Here is a 16,757-nt window from a genome sequence, read left to right as displayed (position 1 = left end):
TGAAAAGTATTATTCATAATTGTGAAAGGAAAGGTAAGTATTTCCATAAAAGATGTACACAAGTGTTCTACGCAACAATCAGTCAGATGTCTGAAACCTTTACAAAGCTCTGGGAAACCAGAAGTTTCTATAAAAAAATATCAGTTCTATGCACACACATACCCAACTCATTAAATATTTACCACTAGTAGTTTCCAGATCCTTCATCCATTTTCTTTTTACGCCTTAAATATGACAGCCAATAGCTAAGTGAATTTTGTTTTCCAAAGCCAGAATTTACCCCCTTAAGTTTTAGTAGTTCAATGCTAGACTTCTGGATCAAGAAACCTGTCACCCTGCAACTGTGAGCATAACGCAGAACATCTCAGACACCAATAGCACACCCATTGCTTGGTTTTACATCAGCAGATTTACAAGGTTTGACAGGACTGATGTTAAATGAACAGATTTACTTTCTACACAGACACAGCTGGGACTTCAGTCTTATCAGTGAAGTCACTGAGAAACTACTGACTTCAGTGAAGCAACTGTGAACCCTATAATTGACTTTCCTTTCCACACAGGCCAAGGGACATTATTTACCAACCATAAAATGAACAATTAGGTCAAAAGAGAAACAGTTGCCTAGAAGCCTTAAAAAGCTTGTCATCAAGTCACCTGTGCAAGATCTGCTTACATAACTCCTAGCCAACAGTAGACAAATGCTTTAAGGAAAAGCCCTCTGACATTTGGGGTTTTGTCTTCTATAGAAGTAGCAGTTTCACAACCACAGAATGAAACAGAAAAATTTATAAGGAAAAAAAACATGAACACCACATCAGTTACCAAATGCCACCTTATTGCAATTGAGAACTTGTTAAACGTGCCTTGCATTTTCAAAACTGAGCCATGAAAGTGTTGCAAGTAAATATTAACACAGCTCAGTTGCAAATTCAACAAATAAGAACTTTTGAGCTGTTCAGCAAAGTTAATGTCACTATTCCACCTTTTGCAGGAGTATGCTCTTTTAACTAAGACTGACGTATGAAAACGATAAATTCAAGTCTCAGATCTCCTTCCACTAATTAACCTTATCCCCAAAGTTGCTAAAACACAAAGGCAAGGTTTCCTTCCTTCTTTGAGTTCATTTTTTATTTATTTTTAACTCCCCCATGGACAGGGATGATTGTTTTCCCAATCCACGTACTCACCTGCAGGACAGCAGGCAGGGGAAGAAGGAAACTTATTTCCGTGAATTAATTTGAATAATCAGAGAAAAATATTTAGTACAATACGCAAGTGCTTTTTTAATAGCAAATCATCTGAATCTGTATTTACATTACGTACGGGTATTTGATATTTTATGGTCTAAGTTTAAGAACATTATGAACAACAAAGGTAACCTCTGACTAGGACCGCCAGCAGTGGGTGGGCCCTTCTACCACCTCGGAAGTAAATCCCAGAACTCGAACTACGCAGGCGTATATAAACAGTAACCTGAAGAGCTGGGTATACACACATACCAGTAGGACATGGGCCATACCACCTGGCCTCAGGACTGGAGAGCCAGAGTGAGTCCTGGAAAGCTATCAGAGGAACATTTTCGTAGCAGAAAGGTCCAGGCATTTAGGGATACCACGAAACATTACTCCTCCTGGAATGCTGTGGCAATTGAGGGAGAAAACCTTGTACAGTCTCCTCTGTTACCTCCTAGAAGCAGTTCTTCTAGTTTCCTAGACAGCATCCAAGCATTGCCCTAGCGCTAGCTGATGGAGGCCACAACCGTACCAAACGGGTATTGCCCACAGTCCAGCACTCAAGCTCGCCTCCTGGCCCTACTTGTGTGTCCTATTTATTTGGCAGCATGACCATCAATATGTTTTTTGAATACAGGAAGCTGAAGTCAAATTTTTCTACTGCTGCCAGAAAATAGCCAGCAGCAGAACTATTGTGTTTCCACACTCCCAGATGTTTAAAACTTCTATTCACTCTGCTGTATCAGCAGAAATCAACTGAAAGGCCTAACTATGAACGGGCTTATAAAAAACACTAGACACCAAGCTAACTATATTTCAGGTTTAGTTTTGACACCTGTTTAGTGACTTTAATATTCTCAATCTTGTGCTCCAAGTGCTATTTCTAGACTTACTGTTCAGTCTTAATATTTTATTTTGCATAACTACGCAGCATAAGTTATCCTTTTTACTCGAAGTAAATTCATTAAATAGCATCATTAAAATAAGGTCGGTGAAAGAAGCTCATTGGGTATTTACTTGAGACAAAAATATTGTAGTTTGAATACAGCCTATTTTTCCAGTCAGCATGAAGTATGAGAACTTATTTGCTTTAAAAGTTACTTGTTTTAACGTACTTGTAACATGTGATGCATGCAATTTGAAGTAACTGCTTTGTAACTAAAATTGCTCCATTTGTTACATTTTTTCCCTCCACTGAAAGAGAAGATTTCCAGTTTTATCCAATTAACTCGCACTGTGATACAGCAACAGAAGCCTGGTACCCACATCTAGGTTTTACCCTCACATGAGCAGCATCTAGGAATAACAGAGAACATACCTAAGGAGCTATGCATCGCACAACCATTTCAGCGGATCAGGCCATGGAGTTGAACCATTTGGGTTGAATCAGGATAATCAGGAGCTAGTTGGTCCCATGCTCCAACACAGGAACATTAAACACACTCATGCCTATCTAATTACTAGCAAGTACATGACCACGAGATTGCTTTTTTACAAGAAGCATACATAATTTGTTAGAACAAGGACCCAAATAAACCTGCCTGGTACCTCCCTTTGCAGCACTTAACTGTATTCACACTTTCTTTTAGAATATGAAGCCATATAGCTTGTAATTGACACTCTTACATTTCTGAAGAGAAATCAACACCAATAGTTGCTTCTGAGCAACTTCTTACCAAATTAACTATTAGGAAATAAACTGGCCATCCGATCAACTAATGTTCTCTCACATCTGTAGTTGTTTGGATGTCAACTTTTGAAGACAGTCCTGAAAATATGAGCCTAACATGGTATATTTCAAAAACCAGAATAAACTTACATTCAGTAACGGTACAAAGCAGCAGTGTGTTCTAATAGACAGGATCACAAATGAAAGCCGCCCTGGCTTTGCACTTTCTGTGTAAAGCAATTTTCCTTTTTGGTTCTTTTACCAGCATCTTTCCTGACAGCTTCCTACATGTCAGGAACCTGTTCAAGCACGGATTTGCTGTTTTGCTAAACATTTATGCAGGAATTAACTCAGTGGGAACCTAATTTGGTTCTGAACTCTAAACTAGCGGAATATTAAAACATACGCATACAGTAATAAGAGACATGCATTTCCTGGTTCTAAGAATGATTTTAAAAGTTCTGTCCTGGATAGGTTCAGATACTGCTAATCTAACCAATGTATTCATGCAAACCTCAAATAATGTCCTACAAATATAACTCTATGACAATATTTTTAACTTAAGACAGTATTCATACCGCGCTTCTCTTACAAAGAAAGGAAAGAGAGCAGGGCAAACACTTAGTACCTTAAAATCTCATGCAAATTTTGTTCCCTTCAGACATCCTCCTTCTACTAGCACAGGATGTTATCAAGTCTCATTTCTACAGTTAACTCATACTTGTGAGACACTTAGGATTATTAAGTAATAGCAAAAAGAATCAGGTGCTAAGAGCACAAGCAAAGTCTCAGTGGGGATACTGCCAACTGTAACAAGCATTAGACATTATAAAAGGCGGCAAAAATACCCAGATGAACCATTTTCTCTCCTAGAAATAAAACCACAGTTAACAGAAATCGAACACTGTAAGACCTGAATGTTCCAATACAACCAGAAGCACTGCATATATGCACAGTTAGAAGAAAGCTTAACAGTAACATTCTTTAAAAGTTTTTTTTATTATTTTTTGAAAAGAATGAATACTTACTTGTGCATATTTTCCACTCCTATTATGATCATGATATAGTAGGAAATTCCACTTTGTATAACAAAATGTAAGGCATACCTAGGAAGAAAAAAAATAAATCACTCAATGCATTTCTACTAATAACAATAAACCACATACATTTATTTATTTAATGTAAAATTAAAAAGACTTGTCAAAATTCTAACTTAATCGCTTCTTCCAAAAAAAAAGTTCTATTTAGGTTTTCTGCAATCCTCCCTTCTGTTGACAGCTTCCCCTTTAGCACAGCATGGATGAACAAAGACTACAGACTTAGCTAGAGTTTTCCAGCTGATAAACAAGAACATAGCAAACGTTAATAATCCTCAAAAATACAAAGACTAGGTCTTGTAATACTTTCATCTGGCATTGTTTCACATACCATAAAACATTCATGTTATTTATACCTTTTTGCCTGTTTGCCACAACAGATCTCAAATAAGGCCAACTATATTACTCACTTTGCACCTCTTCACTGTATTTTTTTTATATTTATGTTATGTATATTTTCATATTTAAATATAATTTTCATATTTTGTATTTATATTTACTTTAAAGGAGCTAGTAGAGCACTTGTGGCAAGCCATTGCCAGTGGTGAAGAAACACAGTCTTCGGTAAGTTGATTCTCTGTCACTTCAGTATTCTAAATGCCTCTAACATATTTACGTGTGCTCAAGTGACACACTGATCTAGTTTGGGAATTTTTCCCCATGAAAAGCAGCCTAAAAAGCAGCTAATATTCTGCTATACTGATACTGTGAGGTTTTATTTTCAGCTTATCAGCTATTTCCCAACTTCACTCCTCATCCATTCACATGGAAACATCTTCAAAGCGATTCAACCAGTTCTATCCAACTAAAATCCTATCAAGTCTAAACATGATGAACTGAGGGAAGACAGCTCACTTCAGTATTAACTGACCTTGAAAATAATGACTTTTTATGGAAAACATGATCCAATCTGCACTTGCTGTCGTGATTCACTAATAGCTAGTCTCATCTAAGTTATAACTACCTAAAATTCTTCCTGTCCAACATCACCATCACAAGTATTACAAAAAAAACCAAAACCATAAAAACCTCAAAAAAACATTGCACAATATACACTTCAGCAATAGGAAAAAGAATTGGCACAAGTGAAACAAATATCAGCCTTTTACAGAATAGGTACTTTTAATATCTCACTTAAATTACATTCTTTTCTGCCTTTTTAAAAAGCCTTTCATTCCAAGATTATAAGAAAAAAGCATTTAGTAAAATACAAAGTTCATAGCTAAAATAATTGCTCTAAGTATGATACAGAACTAACTAGAATAACCTGGATCTCTACCATGGTATAAGACTTTCTGGTTTCTTTTTTAGGGCATACTGCCAATGAGAGTCTTCCATAAGCTTTATTTATGTCTGTTGGGATTGAAGGTCATTTCTTTCTTTCTCAAGCCTGCCATCCACAACTTGAGTTACGAATATTTGGTAACACTGAATTCCAAGCTGCAGTTAACAATTCCTTTTTCCAAAGCAATGGATACAGAACGAGCTTCTAAAACTGATACGGCTCTCATGAAAATCACACACATTAGCAAGTCTCCTGTATCATTCTCCTCATTTCCTGCTAAGGGCTGTAAGTCTTCAGATCACTGTCTCAAAGCAGAATACAAGAACCAAAAGTTTAATACATGCATTGGAATTATGCAATTACATAAGCAAGTAAATTGCATATGTAAATCCAACGAATAAAAGTTACTGATTTTCCTTTCCCAAAATTTAAAAGTAATATCTACCAACTAATGTGGCAAAGCCTCTGCAACATGCCAACGTAGAGGCCAAATCTGTGGTTTGGAATTCCAGATTTATTTATGCGCACGTGGTGCATGCACAGCCACACGTGCACACGCTGTATGCATCTTCCCACCTGCACTCCAGCTTGCGGGAAAGAAATAATTCCCCATAGTTCAGCAACATTTTACAAAAGTTGGTATAAATCTAAGCCCTCTATACACTTAAAATTGAGAGAGCAATTTGTTTATCATGCAATAAAACCAAACTGGTTCTTAATTCATCTTAAACCGACATGGGAAGATAGGAGCCATTTGGTAATTTTGAAGAGAAAATATTACTGAACTAAAAGTATCCTCTTTATAAACCCTACCATCGTTCTGTCTTGCTATGCTGTGTGAAGATCAAAATATGAAAGCAGCAATCACAGACTTTCTGCATTTCCGGTTACTTTTTCTACAAGAAGTCAGATTATATTCAATATTCAGAAAAGGATATGGTGAGTTAGCTCATGCAGAGAATATTAAAGGGAAATTCTTGGACATCACATTGTGCAGTGCCTCAGGAGAATACTTTTCAAGCAAGTTTACAGAAAAACTGGTACAAGTTAAACAAACTGCACCTGTCCTATCCTCCCAAACCCGCAGAAAGTGTTAGTTATCAGCTCACAAATGGAAGGTCTTTCAAAACTCATGCACCGCATCACAAAATTTAAGCCCCTTTCTGTTCGTTTGCAGCAGCTACAAGAAACACACGTAATACGGTTCTTCATATGAAAGCTGCACACAAGAAATGAAAAAATTACAAATCCCTGAAAAGTGAAATGAAGTGCAACTTACCATCCAAAACAAAAAAGTGCAAGATAAAGGCCCAAAAGGGTTGCAACAATGTGTCTTATAAACGGGCTAGTTTTGCTTGAATGAAGGTATGTTCGAAACCAAATAGCCGCGAGCAAGGCAAACAGTTGGCACACTACAAAGTTGACCTGTATAAAAGAGAAAAAGCAAATTCTCACACGCTTGTGCATTAAAAATTCACAAAAATATTTATGAACTATTAGCAATCTGCAGAACTTTCAGCTCTCCCATGGCTCTTATCACAGCACATCACCTTCAGAGCTTCTCCCAAGAGCCATCCCTCCATAAAACACAAGCCAATCCTCCCATGAGCCACTATGGAGAAGACAAGATTCATCAACCCCGTAGAGACAACCTGTGCATGTATCAAAAAAGAAGTTATAGCTTCTAAATATTTTCCTGCAGGTTTTCTGTATACCAAACCAGCCTTCTCTCAACCATGGAATCACTGATACTCTCCCAGTAATGCAGTGATCTGGATTTGCAGGGTTTTTTTTTGCTTTTTTTTTTCTTTGTGTGTGTTTTTTTTTGTTTTTTTTTTTTTTTTTTTAAATTAACAGACCTTGGAAATGCACATCACATACAAACATCACTGGCAGACCACCTCCACGGCCTAGGCAGAAGCAAGGCCCATGGCAGCATACTGCAGTGGTATACAAGCAGATGTGGTGCACACTGCATTGTCTTCCTCTACAGAGAGGTAGAGTGGATGCAGAAATTCCTCCTCCCTTCAGGGTGTTTATTCCAGAACATAGAAAGTCTCCTGTAAATTACATATTTGAAGGCAGTAGGGTACTGAAAGCAAAAGCAGAATTAAAAACACCAAACCAGCGAGTAAGAAGAATTATTCTGAATGTGGCCTTGAAAAAAATTTACCAGTAACAACACACAACAAAGAAATAATTTCCTGAAATATAGCAACTGCTACCAAAACTGGCCTAAGCTACAAAAAGCTGGATGAATTCCTTTATTTAGAAAGGAGTATTTCCCACACCACTGATTTTCTCCTTGCTAGAAAACTGCTTAACAACTTTTTGTCTAAGAGCAGCATCCCAAGCAAGACCTTGGGGACCACTGCTTTGCCCCATAAGCTCGTTTTCACATACAGCATGCTTGGCTAGCCCTTAGCACAACAGTTTTAGCCTGTTTGATGTCTCTTAGCTGAAATATACACATAATCTTAATTCCACAGGGTCCAACGACAATGCTATTTTTACGTTTGTGACAGCAGGGCTAATATTGGTGCTGCAGCCGCACAGGGAACACCGCTGGCTCCGTAAGGCAGCTGGCCCATCCCTTCAGTTCTCTGCCAAGCTTCAAGCAGGAACAGGTACAGGTATGAGAGTGCACAACCACAGATGTATTCCAAGTAGAAATTAAATAACACCAACTACCTGCAGAACTCATTAACAGTTTCATAGACACCCCAGTTGTAAATTCAAGGAGAACTCCCCTTTTTCCGTACTACTCTAAAACCATTAAGAGTCAGCAGGGAAAGGAGCTGTGAACACAGGCTGCTAAGAACAGGGGCAGGTTCCCTAAACCAAACCATTACACACACTTTGCCATCCATTCTTGTACTCCCGCATTTACATTATGCTTTTACCAGTATCTGAAGAATCCTAAGTGAAAGAGGAGATATCCTGTCAGGGCATAACTTGACCTGTTTTCTCTCCATTATATGTAATGATGCAAACGAAACAGATTTATGACTTGGGATGAGTCTGTGGATTTAGTTGAAAAGGTTCATACAAAACAGTCAGGTTTAATGAAGCCCTGAAAAAGAAACAAACTGATGTTTTAAGGAGAAAGCAAGAAAGAAAAAATAGAGCCAAAGTAATTGACTACGAATTCGGTACTGACATTTGTTTTGAATATTTATACAGCAATCATGCTACGTGTACTGCAAAGCAATCGTGTTTCTGACCTCAAGAACCGGCACTCCTGACAGACTTGGACAGGGAAGAAGACAGAAGAAAATTGGGACGGATACAGAGCAAAAGTGAGGAGAAGAGGCAGAGGGAAGAAGAGGGCACGTACACCTGGCCAGAACCGATAGCACAGCGAACAAGTTGGCATTGCTGGATTTACAACACCCAGAGATCACTGTGTTGGCTGAATCACAGATCAGTTTGGTGCCTCATGATGCTGCCTTGCTTGCAGGGGTGATCTCAGAAAGAGGCGCAAGACCTGGGGAAAACGAGTCATCACCTGGCTCCTACGATTACCATAGCAAGGGGGAGAAGTTGAAAGCTACACACCTCCAGGTCAGCCTTCTTCTGGTAATGCTCTGCTACCTACTCTGGTACCTACTTCTGGTAATGCTCTGCTGCTCTGTTCTGTTCTCCACCAGCAGGATTTCTGCTTCATTCAGCAAATGGACAACTGCCAAGTCTTTGCCCTCACCCTACAACCCATTAAATACTTACATCTGCATCCTACGCTGAATACAAAACCTTACATTTCCCCAGACGTGTTTATGCAGATCTGACCACAACGTGGAAGACTACATAACAAAATGCCAAAGTGAGAAATAGATGCCCACTACTTTTGGTTGCCTGATTTCAAACACACAGTGTCTAGTTTTTTAGTCAGTACTTTTGACACAACTTGAATCGAAGCTGTGCTTTGAAAATATAACTTCAGCTGCTCTTATGAATATTCAGCATTCCTATAAATAAGGCCCAAAATACCGCAAAATGCAAGGAAAATTGAAAATCATCCCTAGGACATTTTCATATCATGATTTCTCCAGATCACCAAAACTCCGTGGTAGACACAGAGGTGGAAACCAGCCAGCCAGGGACTGGCATTCTGAGCAGGGAAAGGAGCTCACGTGGAAGAGTTTGTGACCTCTGTGGGGCTGCATGACAGTCGTATTGATAATCTTCATCTGATGCTTGTCCTGACTTTTAAGCATATGATATCACAGGCTAAACATTCACTTCGTATGCATTTTGAATATCCGATTCCTTACGTTTTCAACAGAAACAAAACCCAGCACCTCTACCACAAAGTCAGTGCTTCTATCTAATTGCGATTACCAGTTATCGCTTCAAACCGAAGCGCAGATTTCTACCACTCTCCCAATCCAAAGTAGCAACTCTTTTCTACATAATAATAATCCCTTGCTGCCAACATAGGAGGTCAAAGGAGAACCAGAGATTCCCAAATCCCATCCTATTCGCTTCGCATTTCAGCACCTACAGTGTTTTAGTGAAGGTCAGGATGGCATCTGAAGCAACTCACCCAATCACCCTCACTTAAAGATGCTTTGGCACGCGTTGTACACCAGTGTCCAAATAACACAGTTCATATAAACATATCGGTAGTTTTTTAAAGCCAAACTGAACGAGAAGACATATTCCAAAGGAAAATGGACATTTAGCCTATGGACTAGAACTAGGCAGCTTTAGGTTTCCCAAAATCATTACAGCACCGGTGCTGGGTCCTCAGTGCAAATAAGGTCATTCAACAGGTACACTCCTACTGCCCTGCAGTTCTTACCGAAGTGAAGATAACCAGAACTTAGCATTCAGCCTTTTCTTAATTACAACTCCCATCTTAAACCAGCATCAAGCTTCAGCAAGAGCTCCACGCTGAGCTACATGAAGATCTACAGATATACAACTTGCCTTGAAACAGAGCACAAGAATTATCCAGCTGGCTTGATGACAAAGAGAACAGCCACTCAGATAGCAAATGAGGAGGGAGGTACAAGGACAGAGCTGGACATGATCATCCTGAAAGTTTCCACAGAAAACACGTGGAGCCAAGCAGCTATTTAGTTTGCAAATGTTACATACGGTAACCTCAACATCTGGGAACGATATACTTGTGTACCTTCTGCAAACTTATGTCAAACTCATATAACATTTTGAGTACAGGCAGAATAAAACTTAAACACCTCGTGATTTGGTCAGGCTTGAGCAGAACACCCACAAAGAACAAAGACGATGTTCATGAAAGCAGGACGATTGATTCCTCAAACCAAGCTCTAACTTGTCTCCCCCGAGTCATAAAAGCTGTCCCTATAAGCAGCCCTAGTTTTACTGAGGAAATAAAAGCCCTGATCCACTTGAAGCTCAGACTTCATAGGGGTGAAAAAATCTGAGCCAACGCATGGAATGACAAGTTTCACCCCAAATAGTTGTAATTTAGCAAGTTCATAAGAAAACTAGAATTTTTGGCCTCCTCAGGTTACAGGTCACGCCAACAGCTCAGCTTATAGTGGCACTGACACCTGAAAGTCCCAGACAGCTTTCAATTACATATTGCTGTATAGGTATAGAGAAGGATAAAAAAATCTTACAACCATGATGCAAATTATCATTTGGCAATGATTCACGTAGGTACCTGTTAAATACCACCCTGACACACTAAGCTATTACAAAACCTGCTGTATGTATTTGAGCAATTTAGTCCTCTGGTGCAAGCCCAGCTGTACAGCCAGTGCAGCTGATAAGCACACTTCATGCCAAACGTAAGCCATCAGGACAAATTCACAGTTTCAATGTTTGGACTATTCTTCCCCAGCCACTCTAGCAAATCCATCGTACTATTAACTCCGTGTTAAACTATCTACATCATAAATTTCATAAATTGCATACACTATGCAAAAAAAAAGTCAATAGAAAGTTTATTATAAAACTTAAAAAAAACATTAATTTTAGCCTTTTCAAAGTTTAAATGCAATTATGACACGCATTTGTAATAAAAATCGTTTCTTGGGAAAAAAGTGTTTGAGAGAACAATTCTTTATGTAAAGAGGAGGAGAGAGGTCAGTGACTGCTCAGAAGGGTTTTCATCATTGAGAGGGAGTTTTGGCAAAACACTGCATTTGAACAATAGAAACCGCCAACCTTCTGACACAGTCAGCATCTTTAATAAACCATTAATTTTTTTTTAAAGTCCATGTTAAAATGAAATATAGAAGATTATTTTTCCTATGAAACGCGTTTTTTAACATACTGCTGTGCAATTTTTATGTACTAATTAAGACTCTAGGCCCAGCTTCCTCTTCACATCAGCTATATTTCAATACCAAAAGCCAAGTGTCGCAGCCAAACCCTCCAGATCCTCCTTCACAGCACAGAAGGCATTCGCCTCATTCCGAAGAGCAGCCAAAGCAGCAGCAAGGGATGCTACCGATATAGATGATTCCTAACTGGATGGCACAAATTAATCACAGCAGCTCGTACAGCCTACATTCCTGGGAGAAGCAGCAATATCGTTGTATGAAGTTCTGCTCACCAGCTCCTGCAAGGCATCGGCAGGTGGTCGGACATACAACACACATGGTAAGGTGCCTTGCAAAAAAGGTAAGGTGCGGGGAGTGCCAAAGATTGAGGGATTTTGTGTTTTACTTTCTCCTCTGCCAATGATCCACCCAATCTCCCTGAAGTCACCTCTTCATTTCCCTTTTTTTTTTTTTTTTTTTTTAAGAAATCTGCTCAGATCAGAAGAAAAAAAGCGTTCAAACCTGTAAGCTGCAGTGAGTGCCTATGGCCTCAAGAGCACACTTTTGATGTATTAAAGTCTATTCCTTCTTTTTTAATTCTTCATTTGAAAAAGAAGAAAAAGCAGTTTAGTTCTTATTTTCCCCCTTTATGCCAAACAGTGGTACATTTCTTCCACGGCATTGAATTTTCCTGAGCCGCAAGATGCCAGCATCACTCCGTATCTCCCTGTGTCTACCTATTTTTTGGTTCCCCATTCTGTCACAGAAACAAAGTTATCTTCCTTGTTTCCCACATCGCCCTATAGTGCTAGTAAGCAAAACACATTGAGCATTATTCCTTTTTCTCCTGTCTTTTCAACGACTATGGTCATTGGTGAGAAAAGCCAAAACATTTTAGAATATCAATTATACAAACACTTTGAAGAGAGCTCTTGCAAGAGCTGGCAAATTAAGACAGAATAACGTACACTTTCTTTAAAAAGCAGCACTGATCTTCAAGCTGAGGCTTTGATTTTTTTTTTTTTATAACTGTTATTAGCAGCAGCATTTTAAACAGAAACCCTTCCAAGCATCGGATTTGGTGACACACACTTGTCATAAATTGCCAAGCCTTACTGTAACTGGTGAAGCATCAGTTATGCCTGGTTTCTCAGATGCCCGTATTAGCTCGTTCTTGCTGCCAGTTAAGTCAAAGCCGTTTCCCTTCCCACCAAAGCAGTCAGCTGAAGACTTGAAAACATCTACAGATGTTCCCAAAAAGTTACTTTTCACACAGGGGAGCTGATGCTTCTCCACAGCAACCACAGAGCAGTACAGATGGATCATCTGCTGTCCAATTTCTAACCTTCATCCAGTGCGAAAGAAAAGGAACAAACAGCTTGTACAATTATCCAGTAACTGCCTACTGCCAAACCACTAAGAAACAAAGAGTGAGAACAATTATTGGAAAGCAACAATCAATTTCCCAACTATTCCCCCAAAATCGAAAAAAAGCAATCCCATGACAAGACTAAATCAAAGCATTTAGTAATTTTCTTCAATTTCTTGGGAGAAGTTGGAAAGAAATCCGGAGAAACAGATTAAGTTAAATGACATTTGATAGTTCAATTCAGAGCACATTTCTCTAACTGGCAGGAAGAAGCTGGCATTCCTCTTACAATTCAAAGGTCGTAAATCCCGTGGCAATGCTTTCAAGCACATTTTTGGTTCAAATAATACCAAGCATCTTCCATGATGAAGATTTAACTAATTAGCACTCTGCATTGAAGTCTCAACCTCACCTCACGCGTGAAATACAAGGAAACGGAGGATAAGCAGCAGTGGTTGTTTTGGGTAGTATCAGGACGGGCAATGTTGAGACACTTCTTTGTAGCAAAGATTGTGTTATTCCATGTTCATACAGCACCCCAGGTGAAGGGATGGTCATTTTCAGGCTGGCCTTCAAGCACAGCTCCTCTTCTAGCAGCCCGTGCTTTAAGTCCATGCTCTAGCCATTGTCAGCCGCCTTCAGCACTACTGGCGAGCACTCTTCAACATCACACTAATATACTTCATACGAATTTACTGGCAGCTGGAAGGACTTACTCAGATTCTGGATGCTGTCTTGCCAAGCTGATTTTAGTCCAAAACAAAAGACAGACATGACATACGTTAATAATAGTATTTCTATTTCCAGTATCAACTTTCGATTTCTAGCACGTAAATTTTCAGCATGCTGGAGAACATCCTGAAGAACATGGAGACCCCAGGAATCTGGTTCATGCAATAAATGAGCATCAAATCCAGCCAGCTTTTCAAAATAGTGCTTACTAAATCATCACTCAAGGTATGAAAAACTGTAGGACTAAGGGCTTACAGTAAAACCATGCATGTGTTTTACAGTAAAAACAACCAACACTCACTCATTCATCAAGGATGGGAAGAGGACCGTTGAAGGGTATGCTTTCTGACCAGCTCATAAGGACTTAGCATTATAGATACCGAGCTTTGAACAGCTACATATTCACAGCAATAGCCAAGATCTAGGAAGCAAGCTTGCTTCAAAGGTGAAAATTGGAATAAGAATGCTGTTTTCTGTTGTGTTTTTTTTCCCCCCCCTTTCTCCCCCTCAAAACTGTAGCAGCCTAACACTTCTGGTGAGCAGAAACTGGTTTGGGCAGGTAAAGATCGCAGATTACCAAGGAAAAAAGGCTCGCACCATCAAAACACAACAGTCTGGGACTGTTTGGAAGCACACTTTGACAAAGACCAACTCTACAACTGAGTTTTGGGAAGCGTGCCTTTTTATCATATGCTCACAGCGCACATGCACATCACGACTAACACCAAAACCTCTACTGACACAGCAACATACAAGATATCCAAAGGTGTATTTGAATGACAAGCTTTTAACACAGAGCATTAAATACTTAGAGCCTGATTTTTTTTTTAAAAAACACTTTCAGTTTATTTCATTTTTCTAGCTATTTAAAAAGACAGCAAGAAACTACCATCTATGGGAGTATCCTTTTCTGATATAAGCAGAAGCAGACACGTTCACCAGACAGTACTGTTGTGTTCTGCTATGTGAGAAATTGAAACCGAAATGCAGCTCAAAACAAGCAACACAAGCTTACAAATTAAGACCCTTGTTTATAAAGCCCGCAGAAATCCAGCAACAGCACTAGTCCCTCTACTTCGCAGGGGAAACAAACGTTCCCCATCCCCAAAACATAATTCGGCTTTGGTGTTCTCCATTAAAAAAAAAAAAAAACGACTTCAGAAAAGACTTCAGTGCCCTCTCCCTTAAACACCTACTGTTCACCTCTAAGAGTCCTTTCTCCTCTGCTTCTACTCTCCTTCTGTTCCTCCCAGTTCAGGATCATTTAGAACCACCAAATGGTATGGGTTGGACGGGACCTTAAAGCCCATCTAATTCCAACCCCCTTCCACGGGCAGGGACACCTCCCACCAGACCAGGCTGCCCAAAGCCCCATCCAGCCTGGCCTTGAACACCTCCAGGGATGGGGCACCCACAGCTTCTCTGGGCAGCCTGTGCCAGTGCCTCACCACCTTCAGAGAAAATAATTTCTCCCTTATACCTAATCGAAATCTTCATTTGTGGGAAGTCAGCCACCTCCAATGCCTCCAAGCGCCAGAACAGCCCCGTGCACTCCTGCAATACACCCTACAACCTGCAGAAGCAATGGGCACTACCCAGAGCTGTAATTGCTTTTCAACTGAAGCGCTTTGAAAAGGAAATGGAATTAAGTAACACCTAATAACTCTTAAGCAATGAGAGCTACGCCTCTACATTGACATACCTTCTCTAACTTCTTATATTTAACCCCAAGACAGAAGGATCGGGAACAGAGGAAGAGTTTGCAGTGCAGACTATAGCTCAACCAAACAGGCTGCCCACAAGCACCAAAACACCAGCACCTTCGTCTTCAGCTTAAGCCACTTTCGAAGTAAATGGGAACTCTCAAATCCCAGCTAGGGCAGTAAAATTGCACTATTACAGCCAACCCGAAATAGCTCCTTCCCCTTTGGATGTATCACTGCAGAACGGAAGGCAGAGGTATGGATCCCTTGCAAGGAGGGCTGAGCTGCTGGAAACCATTTGCAATAAGCGGACAAATCGAAAGAGCCAGACAGCTCTGCTCACTTCAACGAATGCTAAAATACAAAAATACATATGTACACACCAGCTTAAACTACGTTCCAAGGTAAAGAAAGTGGAATATCTGCATCAACGTGCTTTTTTTTTTAAAAGAAATACTGTACCGATGCACACGTTAAATAAACAGGCTTTCACCTGGCTACCTGCAATTTCCCCACCTTCTGAGAGAAAACAGAGCCCCACAGCCTAAACTCCCTTGGTCAAAAGCTTGGGAAACGAGCGAAAACCTGGGCAACTGTTTCTCATGAAACGCACACATCGCCCAAAAAAAGAAACATAATAAAGACATGCCATAATTAAGGCTGTAAAACAGAGCTTCATCAGGTCAGAACAGGAGCAGGCAGGCAGGAGTTAAAAAAAACCAACAACTGTTGAGGCTAGTGAGTGACCAGGAGGACTTGTTTCAGCTTTAGCCCTGTTCAGAGCGCCCTTTAAATCAGCGCCGTGCCCACCCCAGCCCGCAGAGCGGAGCCAGCCCTACAGCTGCAGGGAAGGGCTCTACAACAGCAACTCTTCGAAAAGAAACACAAAGCCACGCAGTAGCAACTGCGCTTGCGGTAAAATAAGTTCCTCTTGTCACCTTCAGTGTGCCTTAATGGTTTTTCTCTGTTAGCCTGTTCTCTGGCCACGCCAGTATTTCTTTTCAGCATCCCAGGACTGCAGCGTTCCTGTGGCAATTTCGGAGCAGCACTCTGAAGACAGAAATGACTTGTACACAAGTCAGGAAGTTGTTGGTTTTTTTAAATACCAGCTAAATGAATTGCCTAAGGAAGGGAAAAACAGTTTGACAGAACAAAGCAGGTGACTCCGGGCTGTTCAGGTAAAGCCTGTTTATTTTAGACGCTTGCTGCAGAAACCCTGGGTTGGAATTACATTTGAGTGTTTCCACTACTTCACCAAAACTGGGAGAAATCCGCACTCCCAGTGTAAGGCTGTACCAAAATGAAAACTTACTGCTGTCTCCGTAAAAATTAAAGAATTAAAGTAGACATATGGCTTAAGTCTTTGCAACAAGATTTCTAAACGTGAAATCAGAGGTACTCCTTTCTTGC

General features: G+C 40.0%; 1 protein-coding gene across 5 annotated transcripts in view; it reads right to left on the bottom strand.

Moving 5' to 3' along the window:
* The window catches only part of MBOAT2 (membrane bound O-acyltransferase domain containing 2), a 96,388-nt gene that overhangs the window by 74,134 nt on the left and 5,497 nt on the right, over positions 1 to 16,757 (bottom strand). For 2 of the 5 annotated variants that reach the window (XM_035542947.2, XM_035542945.2), the window contains 2 exons: positions 6,566 to 6,711; positions 3,933 to 4,010 (listed from right to left, as the gene is read on the bottom strand). In XM_035542947.2, the coding sequence (XP_035398840.1) occupies positions 3,933 to 4,010; positions 6,566 to 6,711 (224 nt within the window). Of the gene's footprint in view, positions 1 to 3,932; positions 4,011 to 4,501; positions 4,607 to 6,565; positions 6,712 to 8,189; positions 8,311 to 16,285; positions 16,723 to 16,757 lie in introns of those variants that run through there. The other 3 variants (XM_035542949.2, XM_035542948.2, XM_035542951.2) reach the window with 3 other exon arrangements.

This window comes from Cygnus atratus, chromosome 3 (assembly GCF_013377495.2).
Source record: "Cygnus atratus isolate AKBS03 ecotype Queensland, Australia chromosome 3, CAtr_DNAZoo_HiC_assembly, whole genome shotgun sequence".
Taxonomy (NCBI): domain Eukaryota; kingdom Metazoa; phylum Chordata; class Aves; order Anseriformes; family Anatidae; genus Cygnus; species Cygnus atratus.
This window is presented reverse-complemented; position numbering and strand designations above follow the sequence as displayed.